Below are 16,495 nucleotides of genomic sequence, written 5' to 3'. Positions count from 1 at the left end.
GCCCCATTGATCCTCTGACAGCCCAAGACAGATCGTCAGGGAGTGTGTATTCAGGTGCAGGCCAAGCACATGGAGGCCAGATGAGAATGGGGCGGGGGGTGTGGGGCCCACTAGGGTGGGGGATAGAGGGCTGGGGAGAGCGAAGATAGAGGATCCCACAGATACCTGCCTCTTCTCTCCCTCCCCACCATTCCCACCCTCCTTGGGGGTTCTGCTCCCCCAGTCTCCTCTCATGGGGGTGGGGCTCACCCTGTCCCCTCCTCTCTCCCTGGCCTGGGAGGCCTCAGGGTATAGCAGAGAGAAATTGGGACAAGGAGTAAGTAAGCCTGCTTGGTTTGAGCACAGCACAGACCCTTCTGTGAGAGTCAGGCAGATGATGGCCCCTCCCAAGCCTTGGTTTCCTGGGGACAATGAGGAGGGAACATGCTTCACATGGGTCCAGCTGACAGTGAGACGTGCCCCATAAATGTCTCCATGGCCCTTCACTGGCCTCTTAAAACTCCTGCTGCTCAGGCCCTCTCTGGTTATGGAAGCCCCAGCTGTTTACCCCAACTCTTCCTCCCCCCAGAAGCAACAGGGGTCAGGTCTGTTGACTCAAGAGGATTCCCCGGAACAGGCACCTGGGGCTGCTCAGTCCTGTGCTGGCAGGAGTCCAGGTGCTGCCCCTGGGCCTCAGGTGATGGGTGCGCGTTCCCTCTTGAGGTGGCTCTCAGATCTGCCTGTTGGTGAATTCTCCCTTCTCCTTCCAGAAACCTGTCCCCTGTGGCTTATGCAGCGTAATCTGGTCCCCCAAATGGCACATGCATCTCAAGTGGGTACCTGAACATTGTGTGGTGTGCAAGGGGGTAGGGGGCTCAGGGGAGCATAGGCTCAGAGGGGGCGGAAGTAGGACGGAGAGAGGAATGGGGCTCACTGAGAGAAGAGGAGGCTTAAAGGAGAGGTGGGGACGTGGCGGGAACAAGGATTCAGTGAGATAGACAGGGACTTGGTGAGGGCCACAGGGTCTCAGATAGGCTAGGGGCAGAGGGAGCTGGCAGAACAGAGGGAGGATGGGTTTCAGATGTGGGGGTTGAAGACTCAGACCAGAGGAATGAAGGCTTGGATGGGGGATGGGGAACAGAGGAGAGGGTCAATTTGGGGATCGGTGGGTTCACACAGTCCACTATAGCCCAGGATGGAGGATGGCTGTGCCTGTGGAGGTGGCACCAGAACAAAGCCCGGGAGCAGCCTGGGCCTGGCAGCTCCTTCCCAGCTGACAGACCCTGAGCTAATTATCATTAATGAGCAGCTGGGCCCAGTCCCCTGGGATTTGCATTGGCAGCTACAATCAGCACATCAGCACCTCTGCGGATGGCAGCAGGTGCTAGCCTTCCAGGGGGTGGCAATTCAGGGAGCTGAGGTGAGGGCTTCCCTGGTCTGAGGTGTGGGGCTGGGGAAGGTGTAGTTTTGCCTTCCCTGTGGTTAGGAGATTGTAGGAGGGCAATCTCCACTGGGTGCAGGGTGCAGGCATTAACTTTCCACCCTAGGCCAGGCCAGGGGAGAGGGTCCTGGGGAGGGGACAGGGGTTGTAGCCCTCATAAACTCTAGGACATTAGGCTTGGAGTTCCTTACATCATGTGACTAGCCACCCGGTGCAGGGATGAAGGAATAGGCCAGAGAGTAGTAGTGCGTTGCTCAAGGTCACACAGCACAACAGAAACACTTGTTGCATGTGTCTGTGCCAGATGGTGTCCAAAGCACTTTACTAAGTCCTTACTAACAACCCCAGGAGGTGACTATTATTATTAACCCCATTTTACAGATGAAGAGACAGAGGCACAGAGCAGTCAACAGCAGGGAAGTCCCACAGCTGGGATGTGAACCCAGTCACCCTGGCTGGCCCCTGCAGGGGTAGTAGGAGCTCTCAGACCTGGGCCTCCCTCTCCCTCTATTCCCCTCTCTACAGGGATGCCGATATGTTTGGTTCCTCTGGCAGTGTTGGGAGGTGAGACTTAAGTATAAATAAATAAACAGGGAGCAGATGGTGGTGGTGATGAGAGCGTAGGACAGGGAGGGGCAGGGCCAGGGCCTCCCACTTTTCCTTGGGAAAACATTGCTGGCCGAAGCAAATGGATTCCAGACTCAGGGCCTAGGAGTCCCTTCCCTAGGCATGCTCTCCTCTTTGCTGGTCTGAGACCGGGCCCAGCTCTTGGAGAAATGGTGGGCTGGAGCCCTGAGTCCTAGGTTCTGCCTATCTCTCATTTCCCTCTCTTCTTCCTGTGTGGCCTTGAGCAAGTCACTTTACCTCTGTGTGCGTCCATTTCCCCATCTGTCAAATGAGAGAAAAAAAGAATGAGTGGAAGGAGGTGGTTAAGTTTCTATGCAAAGGCCACCTCCTCAGAGAAGCCTTCCTTGATAGATATCTCTAGGCAAACTTTGTTAGAGTAACAGCTTAGAGTATCAAGGAGGATATGGGCATTTGTGTCTTTCATTTCGCAGCAGCCCATTCAACAGATATTTGCTCAGAGTCTAACATGTACCTGGCACTATTCTATCCTCAAGGCTGACATAGTGACGAGAACGTAGTTTTTCTCTGTAGCTCCAGCAACTGGCCCAGAGTATCTACTAATAAACGCTTGCCATTTGAATAAATGAAAGAGTGAGTGGATGGAAGAGGAGATGAGGTGCTGCCTTGTGGAACCTGCACCACTGGGGTGAGGGTAGAAGTGGACAAAAGATGATGTGGGTGAACAGCAACAAAGAACATTCAGCCCTCCATATTCATGGGTTCTGTATCCACAGATTCAACCAAATGCAGATATTTAAAAATTCCAAAAAAAATGACTCCTAAACAATACAGTATAACAACTATTTACATAATACTTACATTGTATTAGGTATTATAAGTAATCTAGAGATGATTTAAAGTACATGAGAGGATGTGCATAGGTTATATGCAAATACTATGCATATAAACTATTTTGGTATCTGTTGGGGTCTGTAACAGATCCTGTGCAGATACTGAAGGCCGACTATATTAAATAACAACAAACTCACAGTGTGAAAGTCATTCTTTTTTAGTATCTCCCAGTTCTTCCAATAGGCCAAGGAGAAAGTCTCCAAGGATACCAGTAACACCTTTCTAATACCTGTGGGTGTCTCTCTCTCTTCCTCTCTCTTTTTTAACCTTTAGGAAGCTGGTCTTAGGCTCGGAGCTTCTACAGGCAATGGTATCCAGCTAGAATTTGAGGATATTATTTTGTTTCCATTTTATTCATTTTGATCAGTTACTTTTTAATTGTGGTAAGAGATTCTGATTTTTTCATGTATGTTTGGGTATTGCTGGTGGGAGTGCAAACTGGTCCTGGAGAAACTCTGGAGATGTTTTTGGCATTTTCTGATAAAGTGATTGTCTGGGGCCAGGGTGGTGATGGGGGCCTGACTGCAAAGAAGCACAAGGAAACTCGTGGCAGTGATGGAAATGTTCTGTGTCTTGACTGAGGTGGTGGTTACATGGGTGTGTATATTTGTCAAAATGTATTGCACTGTATTCTTTAAATGGGTGAGTTTTATTGTATGTAAATAAAACCTCAATAATTTTGATGTAAAAACACGTTTTTAAATTTAAGTCAGCCCCCCAAGCCTGACTTAAGATGTTATATACATAAGATGTAAGTACTTAAGATATTAAGTATAGATGCCATGTATGTGTAGCCAAACTCAGGAGGTTGTGCGCTATGCAGCAAAGTTTGGAAAACACGGTCAATGAATAAATGAGTAGATAGGAGACAGAATGAATAAACGAGTGGGTAAAGAGCAAGTGAATGAATATCTACCCCATCTATGGCAATGAGTCCATTCTGCACAGCCCCAACACATCTGGTGGTCCTAATCAGGGGTTGTCCTATCTCATTTGCATAACTCCTGCGATGGGGTGCTCACTACCTCATGACATAGTCCTTTCCATTGTCTAATAACTAGGACTGTGTGAAAGACCTTTTCTTGTATTAAGTTGATGTTCTTGGTGACCCTCTGCCCTCCGCAGCTCATAGACACATCTGCTCCCCTATCTGGGGACAGTCCAAATGTCACCTCTCCCAGTCTGCTCTTCTGTGGGCTCTTCATCCCAGATACTTAGCTGCTCTGCCCACCACCAGGTTCTGCTTGCACAGAACTTACTTCATGGTGGGGCAGCAGGACAAAGAACAAGTTTACAAGGAAATAAACAAAACAATTACAAGCCGCGAAGAAAGGGTAAGGGTGAGAATAGTGGGGAGACCATGGGAGGGATGAGGAAGCAAAAGAAGCCTGAGCTGACACTGAGCTGAGTCCTGAAGGATATAAAGGAGCCAGAAGAACCAGAGGAAGGGTATTCCAGGTAGAGGCAAGAGCAAGGGCAAAGGTCCTGGGGTCAGAAAGCATTTGAGAACTGTGAGGCAGCCAGCTTGGCTGTAGTGGGATGAGCCGAGGAAGAGCAGGTCATTTAGGGCACTGACGATGAGGAGCCTGAAATTGTTTTCTAAATTTGATCCTCAAACCCTTTTAAGCAAGGGGCGATATAATAGGACTTAAATTTTAGTAGATGCTCAGTAAATACTTACCGAATTAAAATGAACTGAAAGCTCTCCTTGTTCCAATAGTTTGGCACTTCCAAAGTGAAAATGATATGCCTTCAATGACATGCCTGACTGGATTTGAATCTTGGCTCTGCCTCATCCCTGTTGTGTAACCGTGGACAGGGACTTCATCTCTCTGAGCCTCAGTTTCCTCATCTGCAAAGTGGGAGATAATAACCTCATGGGGTTTTTGTGAGGACCAAGTGTCTTTATACTTGGAAAGCATTTAAACACTATCATAAGTGCTTTTTGTCTGTTAAATAAAATAAAAAAAGAATGAGGATGCAGAACGTGATGATCCTGACTCCTACAAGGAGAGAGTCCTGGGTTGGAAGCGGGTGGATTTTTCAAACACTTGCTACAAAGTGAGAGTCCCTAAACCAGATCTGGAGGCAGTTAGGAACAATGTTGTTTACATTGTTTATATCGACGGCTACATTTATTTATGTCACATGATACTGATTTTCCATTTAGGCTGGCTATCTCAAGTTTCCTTAATTTTTTTTTTAATTGATATAAAACAAAAACAGATAGGTTTAACAATTCAAAAACAATATTCCTTTAAAGTGATACCAGGCCCTCCTGTTCCAAGTGGCCCAAATTGTGAAGGAGGCTTTTGATGGGATTTGAAGAAACTTATTTTCTAAGCTAATTTCCTCATTGTGCTCTTGGGGAACTGGGGCCCTAATGTGAAGGATCTGGAAAGAGCTGATGAATTCCGGAATCAGGGAGTCATCGGGATCCTCCTTCTTTCTATCCCTCAGATCGAGTTCCATCCACTGGAAAATTCTGAGGCTCTATCTTCGAATTATATCTAGATTCTGATCACTTCTCTCCACCCTGGTCTAATCTACCCTCCACTCAGCAGCCTCACATGGTGCCCAGGTCACTTGGAGGAATAACTGAAGTCCTAACCACCTACAAGGTGCCTCCCCAGCTGACTGTGCCCACCCCCCATCTCATCGCCTACAGCCCCTGCCCTTGTCCCATCCAGTTTGCCTCACCACACTGGGGTGCAGACCCATGCTGGGTGCTCCTGGGCAATCCGGGGACCTGCTCTCAGCCCCTGTGCCCTCATCTGGAAAGAAGTAAGTCTAATGAGAGTGATCAGCCCTTGCGGAGTTACTATACTTTATCTCTATTTTACAGACAAGGAAACAGGCTCAGAGAGGTGACTTTCTCTCTGGGACGGCTAGAGCCACAGTCCCCTTCTCTGTAAAATGAGGACAATAACACCTCCCTCCTAAGGTTGTGGTGAGGATTAAATTAGCTAAATAAACGCTTAAGCACTTAGTAGTTGGCACACAGTAGGTGCTCAGGAAATGTTGGCTACTAATGCTGTTTTGAGATGAGAGGTGAACTTACTTATCAAGATCCCACAGCCAATAGGTGACAAAGCCAAGATTCAAACCCAGGTCTATCTTAATCTTAATCTTTCACTTCTACAAAATAATAACAATAATAGTAACAATGGCAGCAACAATGACAACAGTAATAGTAACACCACCACCAACAATAACAATATTTCCCACCCCATATGGTAGCACTCAGGGCTAGCATAAGGTTATCAGGTGGCAGCACCTGCCTTGTGCCCACGGCTTGGACTACGAGCACGGATTCCTCTTGCCCACTTGCTTCCTCCACAGGGACAGGTTGGCGGCCAGCACAACCTCCCGCTGGCGACGTCTCCCAATCCCACCGCCTGTGGGGGGCGGGGGTGTCGCGGCAAGCAGGGGCCCTAGGTGGTCCAGGGAGCCCCCCGGGGGAGGCGAGCGCGGCTCCGCCTCTGGAAGGAGCTGCGCGGCCTGGAAGACATTACACGGCTGTCGGCTGGGGGGCGTCGCTCCGAGTTCCGGAGGGGGTCCCGGCGGCGGACGCGCCGGGTGAGGGGACGGCCCCGCCACAAAGCGCGCTTTGTTCTGCGCTCCCCCCGGGAGCTGGAACCAATGGATTGGCGGCAGCTGAGGTCATCTGTCAGGCAGCGCCGGGGGTCAGACCCCGGGAAGAGGCCGCGAGGGCGGGCGGGGCGGATGCCGGCGGGGGTCGGTGTGTGCGGGCCCATTAACCAGGCGGCTCTCGCCAGGGGCTCTGCGGCAGGTCGCTGCTCTGATAGGGGCCTCGGTTTGCCCACGTGTCCAGCGGGGAAGATAATTTCTGTCTTGTCCACCTCTCCATACTACTGTATCGAGGATGGAAGCGATGATGATGATGATGATAATGATGATGATGATATTGGTGGTAGTGGTTATGGCAGCCTCTCAGTAATGAGCACGCTAAGAAGGTACTACAGTCGCGATTCAAACCCCAAAGCCTGAGTCTGACGGAAGAAGCAAATGTGATTTGAAACAGGGAGTGCCCGTGTATGGAAAGCAGGCACAGATGACCTGCAGCCTCCTTCTCACCCAGGGGTCAGAGAGCCTCTTCCTGGTGCCCTGCTTTGACCCTGGATGCCAGACTTGGTCTGCCTTTTCCCGGGGCTGACAGGTGGAACTGCCCAGACCTGAGTCCAGGGACCTCTTGGAGACCAAACTCCTGTCCCCCAGGTCCAGGGTAGAGCAGGGCTGGAAACTCTTCCCTTTGTACCCCCAGATAGGTGACAGATCAGGATCTGAACACTTTACCCCCCCATAAAACTAGGTCCCATTTATTCATCCATTCACACCCCCACCAATGTGTGCCACAGTGTTCCCATTCATACCATGAGACGATTAGGCTTCTAAATACTTGATTTAGGGTCCTCTGGGGTGTGTATGGGGGGCAAGGCCATCAAGTCCAGGGAGCCCCAGAAATTGCCTGAAATATTTGTGTGTTTCTGGAGGAAGGGATCATGGCTTTCTTAGGATTCTTAACCATGTTCGTGACCTAAAACAGGTTAAGAAGAGGCACTGGTTGGAGTGTATGGAAGGAAAGCAACCCCTAAACTCTGCTGGAGGGAGAGACACTTGGAACAGCCACTCTGGAGAGCAATTCACCAGTAACTTAGAAATTAGAAATTGAGCTATGTACTGGCCAGGCTGTCCACTCCTAGGTATACAGTTGAGGGCACAAAGAGTGATGGGTGAAGACGTTCACAGCAGCAACATAACTGTAAACCCCCAAATGTTCATTAACAGGAAAATGACTAATAAATGGTTATATTCGGACCCTGGAACACCATGCAGCAATGAAAAGAATAAGCTAGACCTATATAGAATTTACTTACTCAACAGATATTTATTGAATACTTACTATGTACCATATACTGTTTTTGGCACTGGGCCTGGAGTGATAAACAAGACAGATGAAGCCGTGTCTCAAGAATTTATTTTCTAGTGGGTGAGATCGTCATAAATAGACACATAAGATAATTTCAGGGAGTGTGATAAAGACCACGAAGAAAATAAAATTGATTAAGATGATGGAATGATGGAGGACAGGGCTGTTTTAGACAGTATGGTCAGGGAAGGCTCTTCTGAAGAAGTGTCCAGAATGAAGGAGATTCTGGAAGAAGAGCAAAGGCACTAATGAGGTAGATGACTAGGGCACATTGCCAGGGAATAAATGCAATCTGCAAAATCATGTAAATAAAAGAAAGCATTTTTTACTTACGCACATATACACACTGCAAAATTAGAAGGGTATATGCCTAATTCATTAAGGTGATTGTCCCAACGAGGGAGGACAAAGGGACAACCAGAACTGGGACTCATAAGCTGGGCTTCCATTTGCTTCTGATATTTCAATTTTTAAGTATTTAATTACTTAGTATTTGAATATCTTAATGTTATAAAGCTAAATATATTAACTTGTGACATTAAAACAATTGTTTAAATCTATTATGTGAAGAGGGTTGTCTCCACCGCAATAAAGGGATTAAATTGTCCCTACATACTGCATTTTATCGGACCCAAGTCCTGGAGGCAGTGGTTTGTTTGGGGAGGAGACACACAATTGGATCAGAAGAGCCCAGAAGAAACATGTGGCTCAGCCTGGAGGATCAGGAAGCTTGTAGGAGGTGCCGCCTTTGCGGAGCCTGAGACCATCGGGTCCAGCACCTCCAGTGCAGACTAGGAGACAGACAGTCCTGAAGAGGCCATAATATGTGCAAGGCCACAGACCAAGAGCAGTCAGTATTAAGTAGAATAAATAGAACCGGAAACTCCCAACTCTCAACTAGGTCTCCTTCTCATGCCTGGACCCCCAGCCTTTCTGGGCAATGATGGGTCTCGCTCTCAGCCAGGTCTCTTTACCCACCCCCTTCCCGTAGCTCTGCGTGCTACGGGCCTAGCCCTATTCCCGCACGCCAGAAAGCAGCGCCACCTGCTGGCATAAGAGGGAGACGCGGCTCTCAGCCTCTACTGGGAGCAACCGGGTTTCATCTTGCAAAACCCAGCTCTCCCTTAAGAATGACCAATCCCTCCCACTCTAAGTCTGTTTTGCATTCCTTGCCCAGTGCCAAGAAGAGCCCCTAACGTTACCTTACTTGCGAGAACCATATCTGCAAGAAGAAAAGGTGCTTTCAGGAAGGGGCAACCATTCTGTCACTATAGCCATTGGGTACAGGAAGATTATTCACGTGAGAGTGGCACCTTATGACAGCACAGTTTACAAATCACGTCCTTAGCTTCCTGACCCTTGCTACAAACCTTAGGGACAGACAGTCCATCTCACAGCTTGGAAAAAGCCCCTAGGAAAGGGCTTGAGCAATGTCACAGCGGAATGGGTGCATAAGCTGGCCCTAGAACATAGATCTTCTGGGAGCCAGACCAGTGGGGGTGGAGAGGATATCGCCATGTTTGAAAACAATTGACAGTCTAGATCAGTGCTTCTCAGCTTGTGGTCCCTGACAGAAGCAGTAGCAGCATCACCTGGGAACCTGTTAGGAAGCAAATTCTCAGGCCCTACCCCAGACCTACTGAATCAGAAACTCTGCGGGTGGAGCCTAGCCACCTGTGTTTTAGCAAACCATTTTGAGAACTTGAACCGTTGGTCAAAAGCAATTACACCCTTCTTTTTTTCTAAATAAACTTTTATTTGAGAATGATTTTCGATTTAAAGAAAAGTTGCCAAGATAGTACAGAGAGTTTTCATATACTCGGTACCCAGCCTACCTCAACGTCAACATCTTACACTTCACATGGTACATTTGTCAAAACTAACAGACTGACATTGGCATGTTATTAACTAAAAACCAGACTCTATTTAGATTTCTAGTTTTTCCACTAAAGTCCCTTTTTGTTGTTGTTGTTGTTCCAAGATCCAATCCAGGATATCACACTGCATTTAGGACTACATTCCTTTTAAATTCTACTGATCACCTCAGTCATTTTCATTACTGAGTTGGGGAAACTGAGGCTTAAAATGCTCGATCAAGATCCCTTAGCAGGGCAGGAAGAGCAGGGCCCGCCTCACTTTGTACTCTTCCTCTACTTCTCCCTTTTCCCCTAGGACTCTTGGTTTTCAGAGGCCCTTTTGGAATGTCCCACCTGGCCTACCCCACCCCACCAGTGCAGACAAAGAGAGACGCCCCTACTAGAGTGGGCCCAAATCTGGGAGAGATCCACTCCCTGGCCCATTACCTCTTCCCCTAGATCTGACGGCCAGGACAATGTCTTAGTGATTTCTGCCTGGGCACAGTGAGACCCTGCGCATACACGAGACAGAGAGAGAAAAAGAGAGAGAGAGAGAGAGAGAGATGTAGAGGGGAGGGACTCTGACATTATTTGCTTATACAAATCATTTGTCATAGATGAAAAATGCCACAGATTATTTTCAGTTTTTCTAAGAGGAATAGTCTGTTTCCCCTTGAATGTGGGCCAGCCTTATGATTTGCTCTGAACAAAGAACTTAGCGGAAGTGATGTACCAATTCTGGATCTAGAACTCAAGAAGCTTTGCAGCTTCTACTCTCATTCTCTTGGAATCCTGAGGCCATCATGTGATTAAGCCTAAGCTGACCTACTGGAGAGGGCACATGGAGGAGAACCAAGTCACCCAGGCAACAGCCTACTAACGGCCAGACAAGTGAGTTAGACCATTTTAGACCATCCAGCCCCATCTGAAGTGACAGCTGACTGCATGCAGTCCCAAGAAGGACCCTAGGCAACATCAGCAGAACTGTCCAGATGAGCCCAGCCCAAACTGCCAACCCACAGAATTGTAGGCAAATAAATGACTTGTTTTTAGCTGCTAAATTTGGGAGTGGTTTGTTACACAGCAAAGGCAAACTATTACACAATTCCTCATTTTTCTTTTGGTAATGGGATTCCAATTTTATCTCAAGCAGCAGTGTGCCAGTCCCAGGAAATGAGATATGACTAGTCAACTCGCTTGTGACAATTCTGTTCCCTGCTGTCTTAGCTTTCTTTGCAGCTAGGGTTGGCAATGGTAGCTGGCTTAGGCCAAGACCTAAGTGGAAATATTCAGAGAGAGAGAGCAGGCAACATGCCTCTGAAAAAGGTTTGACTTTATGACAGAATTTCACTGGTCCAGCCGGTTTGACCCTTCCTCCTCCCCCATTCCTTTCTTCCTTGAAGACAGACATGATCCTGGTGGTACGGCAGCCATCCTGTAACCATGAAGTGACAAGCAATGATGTGATGTGAGCTCTACCTGAGCTGCTAAACCAATATCATTAGCCACCTGTCTCCAACATTGATGCTATGTGGAAAAACAAACTTCTCTTTGTTTAAGCCACTGAGAAGTATAGAGCTAAGTGTATTCCACATAATAGCATATACAAAGACAAAAATGCAGAAATATCCTTGTCCCTGAGAATCTGGAACCAGCAGCATGTAGCTCTCCAAACCCATCTCCTTTCTCATTTTATCCTCTCAATAATCCCTTGAGAGCAAAGACACAATCCATTTTCACAGCATTGGGAACTGGGCCTCCCACACTGTTCAGTAGTTATGTCCAAGGTCTTGCAGCTAGCAAAGAGGGTGCTTAGAGTCAGACCTCCCTCCAGGAGCAAAGAGAATGCACCACTAATACACCTTCTGCATGGTCCAGCCCACTGGAGGCTAGGTGTGTCTTCTGGGCTCTTGGGAATAGTGGCAGGTGCTAAGGAGGGTGCTATTGCAAGTCCGGTGTGGAAGCACCCAGGTATACCCTTAGGTCCGAGAGGGTGGACTGGACAAGCTTGGCAGGGATGGTCTCTCGCTGCAGCTGCTGGTAGGCTGCATAGCGGTGGCAGCCCCCGAAGGAGTAGAAGTAGTTACCACCCTGGGCCCCTTTGATCCAAAGGACATCGATGGGGGGCACGCTGTCTGGGTCCTCCTGGAGAGAAGGAGGCACAGGGTGAATGAGCATGGATTAATGCTTGACAGTTCACAGGCTTTGTTAGCCTATGTTGAGCTCCTATAGGGTATTCACATTCACTTGTGCCGGCTTGTGAGAGACACTGTTAAACATTCAGGATTTTTGTGATCTGGCTGACATCACCTTGGTAGCTTAGCAATCAATCATGGCGAGAGAATTTATACCAGGAAAATGGACAGATGCTACAAATCAGGGCTTTTTCCCCTCTAGACACTAGCTTCTTAAGAATTTATAACACACCACATGCATGTCTATCTGCATATATCTGCATATACTTAACACACACGCCATATATTCCTGGCACTGTTCTAGGCTCTGGGGATAAGATGCAGCTGGAACAAGACATAGCCCCTGCCTTCATGGGCTTCAGTAGAATGGAGCGGATGGAAGGAAAAAGTGAGTGTCAGAGTGATAAGTGCTTGAAGACAATAACACAGGTTGACATGACAGGGATGGGACTTCATAAGGCCTCTAAGAGGTGACAGTGGAGCAGAGAACTGAACATAGAGAAGTCCACTTTGGAAGACAGGGTTGGAATAGTTTAGAGTAAGAGCTTGACACCCAGGTTCAAATCTCAGCTATTTAACAGCTACATGACCTTGAACAATCAACCTCTTTGTGCCTCAGTTGCCCCATCTATCAAATGAGGATGAAGAAAACATACCCATTTCATAGAACTATAGGGTTAAATGAGTTAGTATATGTAAAGCACTTTGAACAATGCTTGGCACATGGAAAGTGCTCAAATTTAGATGCTGTGAATTACCGGAGAGAAAAGCATTCCAGGCAGAGGGAACAGCAAGTGCAAAAGACCTGAGGCTGGAACAAGTTCACTGTATTGGAGGCACGGCAAGAAGGCCAGTGTGATCAGAGTGGACTCAAGGGGGTGTGGAGGAGTAGAAGAGGTCAGAAAGGTCAGCAGGAGCAATGCCGTGCGGGTTTCTAAGAGCAGTGGGTGGGCCCTGGAGCATTTTAAACATGGGGGTGGGTGACGTGATCTAACGAATATTCTATTAAGCTGTCATGGGAGAGCAGCCTTGGTGGGGTGGACAAAACAGGGATGATGGAAGTGAGGTCTCAGCAAGTATTCAGCAGAAGACAGTGGCATGGGTGAGGGGGTGAAGGGGACAGGGAGAGGTGGACAGGTTTGGGATATATCTAGGGGGTAGATTGGAGGGGAGTGGCAGAAGAGGTGAATGTGAAGAAGGAGAAGGAGAATTTAAGTTGACTTCCTGTTGGGGGCCTGCAGCCAGGGAGAGAATGGGTGGTCCTCTAAGTAGGAGAAACCTGGGGCAGGGCTGGATGGAGGGTAGAGGATGCTGGGAAGACTGTATTAAGTGTGAGCTGCCATTGGCCCACAGTTTTTCTTATTATGCTGCTTTGATGTATTCATTTGTCCATTTATTCCAGATATGATTATTAAGCAGTAAGTCATGAGCATTTATGAGCCAGGGCTCTAGAACCAGGGGCAAACCTGCATTTGAATCTCAGCTCCTCCATGGAGCAGCAGGGGGACCCTGAGCAAGTGACCTCGCCTCTCTAAACATTATTCCTCATCTGCAAAATGGGATGGAGAATCAAGAAGCTGACGCATGGGTGGCATGGATCATGGCCTGCTTGGCAGTGGAGCACTAGAGAGGGGAGGGGCAGCCATGTTGGGTGCTGGCGGCATGATGGAGGGTAGGCAGAATAACAGCTCCCAAAGATGGCCACATTCTAATCACTGGAGGCTGTGAATATGTTACCTTGCATGGCATGAGGGACTTGACAGATGCAATTAAGTTAAGGATCTTGAGATGGGAGATTATTCTGGCAGAAGAGGAGGTCTGATGTTGCTGGCTTTGAAGATGGAGGGAGGATGCCATGAACCAAGGAATGTGATGCCCACTAAAAGCTGGGAAAGGCAAGGAAATGGATTCTCAGAAAGGAATGCAACCCTGCTGACATCGTGATTTTAGCCCAGCCAGATCCATTTTGGACTTCTGGCTATAGGATTATAAAATAACAAATTTGCATTGTTTTAAGCCACCAAGTTTCTGGTAATTTGTTACAGTAGTCATAGAAAACTAAAACCTATGGTAAGCAAAGACAGGTCTGGGTTCTTGCCTTCACAGGGCATATGGTTCTAGGTAGGGTGGAAGACAAGTATCTAAACAGCCCATTAAAACCCAGTGAGATCAGAACTATGGTGGTGGGCATGCAAGTGGCTAGGGGCCCACAGGAGGCCCCTAACCCAGTAGGGGCCATCAGGGAAGATATTAACCCTGAGACAGGAAGAATGAGGCATTAGAAATAATAAAGAAGATGGAAGGGTTTTCCTGGAAGGGGAAAAAGTCTCTTTAAAGGCCCAGGGTGGGAGAGAGCATGCATGGCTAGATCCTCCAAGCCAGGCTCCGTGCTAGTGTTGAGGAAAACAGCCAAGGCATGACGAAGTCCCTGTTCTTGTAGAGTTCACATGAGGTGGGGCAGACAGTCAATGAAACATGAACAAATAAAGGTATAATTTCAGGTGGATATAAGTGCTTCATGGAGAAATACCAAAGGTTAAGGGGGCAGCTAGAGAAGCCAGGGCTCCATGAGCCAGGGCAGACAAGGAGGCAGAGACTTGAAACAAATGAAGGAGAAGGCCCTGTGGTTACCTGGAGAAATGGTTTCAGGCAGTGGGAACAGCAGTGTAAACTCTAGGACTGAAAGACATTTGAGGGAGCTGTTTGGTGGGGTCTTGGGTCTCGGATGGTCACCTTCTAAGGGTCTGGGGGAATGGGACAAGATGCCGTGCAGACCTAACCTGGTACATATGTTTCCTCCCTTCCCCTAAGTTCCAGGGTCACTCCTGCATTCTTGAACATTGTCCTTCAGTGGTGGGGCTGACCCCTGTTCTCTCCTTGTTACAATTCAAACAAGGCCTTCCTGGCAAACAGACATGCCCAGTCTCCCTGCCACTGACCGTCACAACCAGAAGTGACAGCACAGCTTATCTCCAGATAGTGTGGTGGTCATGCTCCTGGGCACTGAGGCCAAGTTGTGCCACTTTCTAAGTGCCTGACCTTGAACGAGCTGCTTAAATCCTCCTCAGTTTCCTCGTCTGTGAAAGAGGAACAATAGTAGTATCTACCTAATCGGCTTGGCGTGAAGAACCGAAGACACTGCAAGTGTCATCTTTATAAAAGTTAGCGATCGTTATTTTAATCGTCTCGTCCAATCCCCCTTGCTCAAGTGAGGAAAGAGAGGCGCAGAGAGGCTCAGTCACTTGTTCAAGGTCACACAGCAACTACTGAGCTCCAGTAGAGTTTAGAACCAGTCCCCTCTCCCGTCCAGTGCAACCTCCCTCCTCCGGAGCCCTCCCTCCCCCTGGCCTCCCCGGGGCCTCACCCGGATCGTGTCCACTAGACTCTGCACCTTGACCGGGTCCAGCACAGACTGCAGCGGCCGGATGAGCACGCTCAGCGGCACATTGTGCACCGTGGCGATGCAGCCCGAGTGGATGCTGCCGCCCTGAGCGCTGCTTCTTGGTTCGGGTCCCTCCGGCGCCCCCCGGCCCGCACCCATCCCGCCCGCACCCATCCTGCCCAGTGCTCCTCCGGCGCGCAGCCCCATTATGCCGCCGCGGCTGGCGGCGCCGCCTCCCCCGGGCCTTAACCCGGCCGGGCCGTACCATTGTGCATGGGCGGGCGGGGGGCCCAGGTTTCGATCGCCTTTCTCCCCCGGCCCCGCGGTGGTCTGGCTCCAATCCGGAGCTCCCCAATCCAACGTCGGCTCGGCTCGTTGGGCGCTGCGGTAGAGACGCGGGGCTCCGAATCTCCGCCGGGGGGCGCCTCGCTGCCTCTTCTCCGCCGCGTGGGGTCCCGGGAGTGGAAGCGCCCGGGCCGGCTGACTCAGGGTGAGTCTGCAGGTTGTGGGATAGGAGGGCGCAGGCGACGCACAGTCGGGGGTGACTCAGGCCCGCGGAGTTAGGAGTGGGTGTGGCCGGACCTGCTGAGCGAGGATGAGTTGGCAAAACCCACAGTACTTGGTGGGGCCGTTGGAGCTTTAGCGATAACAGCCCTGGAGGTGATAATAATACCAACAATAGTAAAACTAAATCTGGTGCTGTGTCAGACACTGTTTAAGCACTTTGCATGCACATCAACATACTGAAACCTCAAAACAACCCTTCAAGGTAGGTATGAGTGTTATTCCCTTTTTTTATTAAAAAATATTATTGTCATCGTTATTATTATTATTCCCTTTTTACAGATTAGGAAACTGAGTCATGGTGATTTGCCCAAGGTCATGGAGCTAGGAAGTGGCTGAAGCAGGGTTCAAATCCAGGCAGGCTGACTCCAGAGTGCGCTCTCTACTCCACAGCTGGCTGAGTCTGTTCAGCAAAAGCAACTGTCACAAGGAGCCTTCTGGAATCATGCTGCCAGAGTGTGGGCACTGCCTTCACATTCCACGCTAACTGCCTCATCGCATCCACTAGGAAGTAGATGTGGTTATTGAACTGCTTTTCCAAGGTACAGAAAATGAAAATCTGGTCATCTGAGCCCAGAGCTCTGGGCCACTTAACTATAAACACCTGCTTACAGATGTGGACACTGAGGCTACCGGGGTGGAGTCGGG

General features: G+C 49.0%; 1 protein-coding gene across 1 annotated transcript; it reads right to left on the bottom strand.

Annotated features, from left to right (window-relative positions):
- Positions 1–9,585: 9,585 nt before the first annotated feature.
- Positions 9,586–15,510, bottom strand: SRXN1 (sulfiredoxin 1). The gene is made up of 2 exons (XM_006921679.3): positions 15,266–15,510; positions 9,586–11,851 (listed from the first exon to the last, which is right to left on the bottom strand). The coding sequence occupies exons 1-2, from the start codon at positions 15,488–15,490 to the stop codon at positions 11,648–11,650; spliced, it is 429 nt and encodes a 142-aa protein (XP_006921741.2). The 5' UTR covers positions 15,491–15,510; the 3' UTR covers positions 9,586–11,647.
- Between the last annotated feature and the right edge of the window lie 985 nt (positions 15,511–16,495).

The sequence above is a fragment of the Pteropus alecto genome, unplaced genomic scaffold, assembly GCF_000325575.1.
Source record: "Pteropus alecto unplaced genomic scaffold, ASM32557v1 scaffold45, whole genome shotgun sequence".
Lineage (NCBI taxonomy): Eukaryota > Metazoa > Chordata > Mammalia > Chiroptera > Pteropodidae > Pteropus > Pteropus alecto.
This window is presented reverse-complemented; position numbering and strand designations above follow the sequence as displayed.

Coding starts and splice junctions, on each gene's coding strand:
- SRXN1 (XM_006921679.3), bottom strand. CDS start 15,490: ATGGGGCTGCGCGCCGGAGGAGCACTGGGCAGGATGGGTGCGGGCGGG. Junction 11,852..15,265: donor GTCTAGTGGACACGATCCGG/GTGAGGCCCCGG, acceptor CCTTCTCTCCAG/GAGGACCCAGACAGCGTGCC.